Below are 8846 nucleotides of genomic sequence, written 5' to 3' on the forward strand. Positions count from 1 at the left end.
TAAAAGGCACACCAGCCATGTTGGTTAAGTGTCTCAAACAAGCAACAACCCTCCACACAATAGGGCCAATTTGCCCTAAACATACGTCGAAAAAACGACAGAATTCGAGGATAACAGGGTCAATAGCAGGTTTGAAACCCAGACGTCGAAAAAACGACAGAATTCGAGGATAACAGGGTCAATAGCAGGTTTGAAACCCAACGTGAAAGGATATGTATAAACAAAAGAAAATCCAATTAAATAAGAGGTAATTCTTTGGTTCGCATTGGGAATTATAATAGGGAAGTCATGGCTCCAATGGCAATCTTTACGAACTAAAGAAATTAGACCTTCAGTAATCTGAGTTGGGTAGATGTCAGCACGATCTAATGAAGACAGTTGGTTTCTGAGAGATTCTCTATCATTATTAAAAGATAGTTCAACGGGAACAATCTCATCTACAGTGGGTTCACGAAGGGGCTTAGTGGGTTCCTTACCTCTAGACGAAGACCTTTGAGAAAGGGAGCCTCTGGTTCTAGAAGGTGGAGTAGAACTGGACGAAGGAAGAGAAGAACCTCGTGCGGATGAAGACCCTAGATTACGAAGTCTACCTCCTCTCCTACTCCTAACAGGATCAAGATGAAGGTTATCAACAATGGGGACTCTCCTAGGGTTAGGGTTTGACGAAGACATAATAGTACGAGAAAGAAGGAAACAAGAATTATATATTTTGAGAACTTTATGTGAGAAAGACAAAAGTGAAAACTATATTTAAACTCAGAAGCAACCGCCAAAGGAAAAGTTGTAATAATGGAAACGCCATGATGAAAACTGACGTTTCGTAATTGGTGAAGCCGTAAAAAAGCCTTAAAAACGCTGAAAAGTCGCAGAACCAATCAGAAGATGCCACGTGTAGTGGGCATTAAATAGAAGTGACAAATGAAGCGTCAGTTCCAGAGAAGAACTAATGGCGGCAAATATTCCCGCTTTAATAAAATCCACTTCCCAAATATTCTATTGATGAATACATGGCAAGTGGGGGGACTATCTGTATTGGTAAAAATTAAATTTATATATATTGAATTTAATGAAAGATGGCGTGTCATGACACGTAGACTGGTCAAAGATGGCGATCAACAAAGAATAGTTAAAGAGGCACGAGATACAACAGGCACGAGCAGAGATTCAAGAGACTCGGTACCCGCACCTCTTTATGTTCAAAAGTCAAGATAAGAGAATGAACCTTACAGCAAAAGTAGGAACGAATACAGTATTTAATAGGCATTAAATACTGAGAACGTTAGAGAATTTGTATTGAATTACAATGATTATCATTGTAACGTAGCATTAAATACCTTTAATTGTCTATAATGACCTTATTATGACAAAAGCAAAACGTATCACCTAGAAATAACTATAAAAGGGGCAACCTGATCATTTGTAAGGACACGAAATACTACTGGAATATACTGATTTACTTTGCTTTCCATTTGACTTTTATTTACATACATTATTCATATTTGATTATCAGTAACCCGAGTTCTTCTAAAAATAAGCTTTGGCCAAAATCCCATTTTTTGGTTAAACAGATGATGCTCGTTATCCATTAAATTAGTAACTCAGTTGGGGAACAGGTGAAATTTGTTTATACCTTATGAAAGGTGACAAAATGACATTAGATGGAATATATAAAAATAGTTGTTTCAGAACCTGTGCTTGAAAATCTTCTTCAGCACCATGTTATCAGGAAATGGCAATTCGTTCTAATCGATTATGCCATGTTTATACAACCTGTCTCCACCTTCAGCCTGCGTATAAGTCAATGCTGGAGCTGGTAGCCTTGGGATATTATCTTGTGATCCCATCACTGCTTTTGCGGTCCAATACCAAGGCTGAAGGTAAGGTGAACAGATCGACGGAGAATATGAAGAAGTGTGGAGAATCACTGAGCCCCAATCTCTATCACCAAGGTTTGCTTCTTTTATTCTTCTTCTAATCAACAGGCTTCCTACATCTTGCTTCTTCATTTCCGATATGCTTCTGACGATTGACATGCAAAGAAGAAGTACGAATACAGCATCTTCTTCAGGTAAAAACTCCACCACCAATAATTTCCAGTTAAGAAGTGCTGTAGCTTTTCCAACGGGGTCATCCTCCGAGAACCTAACTAACGTTATGAATCCGTCGTCTTCTTTGTCTTCAATTTGCTTTAACTTGTCATTTGGCAGATGTTCTGTCTCTTCAACCAAGCCAGATTTCTTCACATCATACTGCATTTGCCGCCCTTCCAGTAACTTTACCTGCAGGGACTGTGTTCTTAAGATGATCAATACTCTTTAGCAAGTTGTTGCTGCAATCAAATCAAATCAAAGTTAAATACACTGTACCACTGAATCATTTGATTGCTGGTTTATGAGGCTAAAATTTAAGCCTGAACTGGATGTTGATGATTCCGAGCGTACTAGTAGCTCATCTCCAGTTGAAAGGTTCCACATAGAATGCCATCCTTCTGGTGGATCTTTTGGTTTTGCAGTACCTACCACTTTCTCTGTACTAGATGAGAAACACAAGCAAATGACACCACAAATTAGGCAAGAAATCTAGAATGGGAGGCATCCACTGAAAAACAACATGCTCTCTTATGAGTTGGTTACTAACAGATCAAACATAAATCTTTTTAATCTTCTTTTCTTGATCGTTGAAATGAATGTTGGACCAGAAGAACAGATACAGCCACATAGGGGGATAGACAGAGAGGAAATATTACATACCAGGTGCTCTACCTATGGAACCAGCAACGTAGGACCAATGACCTTCACGTATTTCTATAATGCGGTCCTCCCATTTTACAGCTGACGGAGTTTCAGCTCCTCTCCTCCAAAAGCCACCTCCAACTCTAACGTATTGACAAACAAAACACGAGATCAGAAAATAAAACACGAGAATGCAGATGATCACTTAGTCAAAATAGATGTGTCCTCGTGTTCTATACCTAAATCGAATCACAAAGCATTCCCTGCCTGCATGATCCAGAACAGTGCGAGATAACCATCGACCTTCTTGGGGACGATACTGATTCATCTTCAGAATAACATCAGATATCATGGCACCTGAATCATCTGAAACGCGATCGGGTACACATTTCAACAAGTAGGAAGCTTGGGCAGGAGGAGTTATTGAGGTAGCTACCCTGACTGTGTGGTCAATTTCTTTTGCCAAAGTGAGAGAAGGCGCACGTAACAAATCATTCCAAAGAAAGGTTACGCTCTCTCTCAGGCTACTTCCTTTAATGCAGCGACCACCACGTTGGCGAACCTCAAGAACCATTCCTTTCGTTCCAAACTCACAATAGAGATGCAAAGCTTTTCGCCACCTTTGAGACGTAAAGTTGCAGAGTGGTTTATCAATTTTGAGCTCCCTGTGACATCTGACCATCTGAAGACGTAAGAACTCCTTTGATGCATCGAAGCTCAAAGGTTTCATCTTTGATTTTAGCTTCACTGTTAAGCAAACCTGTAATGCAAATCATAGCACAACCAGCCTTTTAATCATCCCTTCCTGATAGCACTGCAACAGTGCAACGCTATTCCCCTCCCCTACCCAAAGAAAAGAAAAAGACAAAAGAAAAAAAAGCTATAGTCGATAAACCTGAGACGCTGTTGTTATGGAATTCACTAACTAGAATGGGCTTCTGAAACCTATGTCTGAGCTCAACCTCTAACCAATTAAGTTATGATGTCATATAGTTTTGATCAGGGAACAGAGATTAATTCCTTTGAGAAAGTACGCTCAAGTTTTATCATTCAAGTCAATACATCAGAAATCTAGGAACAAATTCTATTACCAAAGAAAAGCTCTATCCGTGGAACCTAGTCTCTATCGGTGTGACAGTGATAAAGAAAAATCTTCCGTAGCACAATTGCTTCATTGAACTGGTCTGCTTAGCGGTCAGACCACTGAGTAACCATGCTTGAGAAAAGCCGACTATATGCTGCAGTTCTTGGTGGATTGATCATTTATAAGACAAGCTTATTTCTGATTGTCTTCAACTAGCATAACCAGTGTATTGCCTTCTCCATTACATCAATGATTTTAATCTAACTCACAATAGCCTAAAGAGCAAAAGGCAATAAGTTTTATGATCATACATACGAGAGTATGTATTTTTCTGATTTACAGGCAGCATAAATTTAGCTTTAGAAAGTACAACAAAAGTTTGTCATTTAGTAAAACGGGATTCACAAGATCATATCCTAGATTGGTAATGAATCATGTTATATAACAAAAGAATCTTATGTGATATATTCATACGAGACATGTCAACATGCATTTTGATTCCGAAGCATGAATCCCTCACACTTACTTTTGTTTCTGCTAGTTCCGGTTAATCATGCATAACACTAAGGGAGGGAAAATATTGGTGGTCTGATCGGGATGGACCAAGCCATCCGTACTACATGACAAATTTCAATTATGAATTCCTTGCATGATTTGGCTCCAGGTGCCAGTTGATTGACACCATAATATGCACCAGATTCACCCAAAGTTTTCCAAAATATCCAGCCATCATTGCACGTTGTAACAATCTTACGGCAGAGATTTAATTTATCTAAAATTTTGAAAAATTACAGAGAGAAGCGACTTAAGGAAAACCTCCAACTGCTTTTCCTATTTTTGGAAAAGTTATAGTTCATACGACAAGCATCTGCAAACATTGCTTTGATATGCAACTACTAAGCCAAGGAAAGCCGTAAAAGACTGTTACTTTTCGTTTATATATATCTTGCAACTTTTACTTCTTAGCTCTAACGTAAGTGCAGGTAACTAATTGCTTTAGCACCTTCCTCTAACATACTTCTGAAAATTCATCTTCACCCCTTTATATACCTTTATCTAGGATAACCACTATCATTGTATAAAGTTGACAAGTAGGCATGGATAGAATAAAGACCTATCTACTGATGTGTACATAAGGATAACCTCCCAACCAAAATCATGAAAACATCAAATAAATGGCAGAAGAGGAGAAAAGAAAGGAAAAGTAAAGAGTGATACAAAAAAGAAACATCAATAATTAAATGTGACCTAATCAGATGATGATAGGGTACCAACTTGGACATAAACTAATATACCTTTATAAGTCCTCCTTGAGTTTTTTATTAGAGCTGCAACTATTGGAGAGAGGAAGAAAAAAGAGGGAAGAAATGAGAAAAGCTAGCACAGACCAATCAAACAGTCAATATCAGGATACCCTACGCCCCGTGACTGCATTTTAATATGTCCTAATTTTAATATTGTCAAGTGGGAAATTGCAAAGTGTGAAAGCAAAAGATCCAACTGACCTCAAGCAAGAACCGTGGTAACATGGATGAGTATTTTGCATTAACATCAGTATCTGAGACCTCCCAGTGAATAGGCGGCTTGATCTCAACAGCCTTTCCAATGGCCAAACCACCAGCTTTCTCATATGGCTGATCATATATTCTTTCCCATAGTTTCTTTGTATCCTCAATTCCTTCTTCCTTCACAACCTCCCATGGTCCTACTACTTTTTTCATTTCCTCCTCCAACCCCTTTGTGTCCAATGCGTACGCAGTAGGATAACTCTGATTGATCAATTCATAAAAACCGAAAAAATTGCATAAGCATCACTACACCACAGTCATTATAGATCATTAGACAATAAACATATCTCAACTTGATGAAATCATACATTCGAAATAATATTTAAGTAACCAAATAGTACAAGATCCACGTCGACCAATGAGTCATGAATCACGGTGAACAGCCACCAGGATTATGACATCAAGGTTATGACAAACACGACAGAAATCTCGACACTATACTACCTAAAAGCTGAATAAAATTGATAGTGTACTATATTTGAATAAAGTATTAAGTATTTTATTCTTGTTGCAATACATAAATCAGAAATCTTTTACTAGCAACGTGAATGCCAATGAAAACAGACCAGGCTGATGCCAAAAGAATATGAGCCATGTAATAAATTAATGATCTTTTTGGCCTTTTTTTTAAGATAATGACTAAATAAAGTATTTTCTGAGAATAACAATTCACCCAAAAGTTTATTAATCGATTATGAATTATTTAACTTATCTTAAGAAGCCATGCTCAAAGTCCTAACTTCTAACTGCTTCACCAAAAGTAAATGGATAAGGAAATTAAAGATTTCTCTATAGAACAAAGAAGTGAACCATTAGACAAAACCTTTAACATGTAAATTTCAAAGAAAAACACTTACTTGATGAGTTAGCCACATTAGAAGAATATCTGAAGTAGGGACTAAAATAGAGCTAGTATCTGCAAATCTATGCATCATATACAGAAAGCCTTTATACCGTTGTCGAGCTGCTATCAGATAAACAATCTCTGAATAATAAGGCTCAGAAAATTTGGTGTATAAATGTCTTTGTTTGGATACTTCATTTAGCAGATCTTCACGAAGAATGGAGCAAGGTTTCTGTAAATTGGAGTCAGATTCATTTTCAAAAGGCTCAGTTGGGTATCTTTGAACCCAAATTTCTTTGCATCTATTTAATGCGTACTCTTCATTTTCTTCATTAAATATAGTTGCTTTTCCAACGAGTTTACAGAACCTTGATTCACAATATTGCCTGTAACTTACCTGAAATTAAAATATCCAAATATGCTTTAGCATTAATTATAACTATTAATACACAATTTTAGTAGTGCATTTTGAAGCTCTACTTTCAGTTTAATTTAAGAGAAAATTTTTAAGAGGAAGTGCAAGGAAGAGCTTTCGTGTATGTAACTTTACTCTTTCCTAAACTAGAAGCTCAAACTTCATATGGTAGAACTAACTTTAATGTAAAAAAATAACACTTTTTTTTTGTCCAATATTGTCTCAGAATCAAGTAAAAGAGTAGTACTATTTTCACCGTAATAGTATATCTTACCGGATTTAAGGTGTGACAGTACCAAACCCATTCAATATCAAGAGGAGGGAGAATCATTGGAGGGGTTGACCCATTAGAAAGATCAGAAATTAATGGCATCCATAACTGATCATACCTGCAAATAAGAATAAAACTCATTAAGAGTTCCATCACTCAAACGAACAAGAAACCAGCACCCAGATAAAGTTACGGAGCATTAAGCATGTGAAAATAGTGTGATTAACCTTCTAATAGATTCAAGAATGGTGGGTTTCTCGTGAAGCCAATGAGACTCAGATACAAGTCTCAAGAACCCAAGATTTCGCCTGGAAGCGGCAACAAGATCAACACTCAAACGCACAGTTTCTTCCTCAGATATCTCACTTAGGCTTCTCATGGAACCATCATCCCAAGTTGACATTCTTGTTTTTTCAAGACTCTGCACTGCACCCAAATAGTAACTTGAAACATGTAATACAAGAAAGTTTAGGAGTGGACGGGATTCCTCTTAAAAAGGCATGTTCTTTTAGCTGAAGAAGGAGAAGGCTCTTGTTGCTCCTCAAATAAACAAATGGAAAGAGGTTAATGGTGGCAAAGTATGTTTTTAGTTTATGGGGATATGATAAAAGTCGACACGTGGAATATAAGCTTTGTACTTTTCAGGTGCGATCTACTGTTCTTGGCTGTGACCACTACTTGTGTCTGCCTATAATATAAGGGCCCTTTTGTTGTTTTACCTATGTTTCAAAGGACTAAAAAGAATAAATGGAAAAGGGTCAAATCTACCTCCTTACTATTAGAAAAGGTTTAAATATACCCCTCGTTATACCTTGAGTCCATATATATCTCTCTGTTATTATACTATTGGGTCATATATACTCCTTTTCTGTCAAGTTTGTCCAAAGTAGACATTCAATCCTACGTGGCACTAACATTTGATGAGGTGGATGACACATGGCTTGCCACCTCAGCGTCCCTAACCATTTTACCCCTCCTTCTATTCTTTTCCACCACTATTTCCACCATTATCGCTACCATAAAAAATATTGTATTTCAAATTTTAGTCTTTTATATATGGATTAGGGGCGCTGAGATGGCATGCCATGTAGCATCCACCTCATCAAAAATTAGTGTCACGTAGGATTGGATGTTCACCTTGGACAAACTTAGCAAAAGAAGAATATATTTGAACCAATACTATTATGGCAGGGGTATATTTAGACCCAAAATATAACGAAGGGTATATTTAAACATTTCCCTGTTGTTGGATCTGGTAGAAAATGCCAACTCTCATTGTCCTGTCCCTGTTGTTGTTCCTGGTCCAAGGAGTTCGGGACCCGGGCCTCGTCCGCCTTTGGTTAGTGAGCAACCAATAATCAGCACTGCTCCTGTTGCAACTGCTTCTCAACCTAATACACCAACAACTTCACACCCTTCTACACCAACTGCTCCTACGCCTCCAGCATCCGTTGCATCTTCTCCACCGGCCACAGATGCTCGAGAGGAGGGTGCTTCTCCTCCCCAGTCCCCTGACCACATGAATTTGGGGCACAATTACTCACCCCCTTCTCCAGATCCTCGAGGGAGGAGGGGTGTCACTCTCTCGGTTTCGAAGAGGTGCCATATGCTGTCTAGGCCGGTGGGGCTTGCCAACTACCTGAAGTCGCTGGCTTCAGAGAAAGATAAAAAGTAGATAACACTCCCTTACTAGGGAGTGTATGTTGAACAACGCCATACACAATGCGACACCGGTACCGAACTTGTTCTCTTACTGCTTGTTCTTTGTTTATCTATTATAATGGGATTTTTGACTTTGATATACGTTTTTCAGGCCAACTTCCTTGCGTCTGAGGGCCTTTAGATATTGATCCTTGATAAAGAAGGACTTATGTCCGAGCGGGATCAGCTGTTAGCTGAGAGGAATCAACTCGTTGCGCGCCTACCGGTGCT

The 8846-nt window shown here is 38.3% G+C and overlaps 2 protein-coding genes across 4 annotated transcripts; one reads left to right on the forward strand and one right to left on the reverse strand.

Annotated features, from left to right (window-relative positions):
- Positions 1–1607: 1607 nt before the first annotated feature.
- LOC109221297 (glycine-rich domain-containing protein 2-like) lies at positions 1608–7626 on the reverse strand. 3 transcript variants are annotated; one of them, XM_019385760.1, is made up of 8 exons: positions 7142–7626; positions 6918–7032; positions 6242–6625; positions 5322–5585; positions 2972–3492; positions 2751–2875; positions 2367–2527; positions 1608–2279 (listed from the first exon to the last, which is right to left on the reverse strand). In XM_019385760.1, the coding sequence occupies exons 1-8, from the start codon at positions 7315–7317 to the stop codon at positions 1743–1745; spliced, it is 2283 nt and encodes a 760-aa protein (XP_019241305.1). In that variant the 5' UTR covers positions 7318–7626; the 3' UTR covers positions 1608–1742. The 3 variants fall into 3 exon arrangements, with proteins under 3 accessions (XP_019241305.1, XP_019241304.1, XP_019241306.1); XM_019385759.1 differs by having other exon boundaries at positions 1608–2288; XM_019385761.1 differs by lacking the exon at positions 1608–2279 and having other exon boundaries at positions 2416–2532.
- LOC109221295 (leucine-rich repeat extensin-like protein 5) lies at positions 7468–8589 on the forward strand. The gene is made up of 2 exons (XM_019385758.1): positions 7468–7477; positions 8174–8589. The coding sequence occupies exons 1-2, from the start codon at positions 7468–7470 to the stop codon at positions 8587–8589; spliced, it is 426 nt and encodes a 141-aa protein (XP_019241303.1).
- Positions 8590–8846: the final 257 nt, after the last annotated feature.

Source organism: Nicotiana attenuata, unplaced genomic scaffold (assembly GCF_001879085.1).
Source record: "Nicotiana attenuata strain UT unplaced genomic scaffold, NIATTr2, whole genome shotgun sequence".
NCBI lineage: Eukaryota > Viridiplantae > Streptophyta > Magnoliopsida > Solanales > Solanaceae > Nicotiana > Nicotiana attenuata.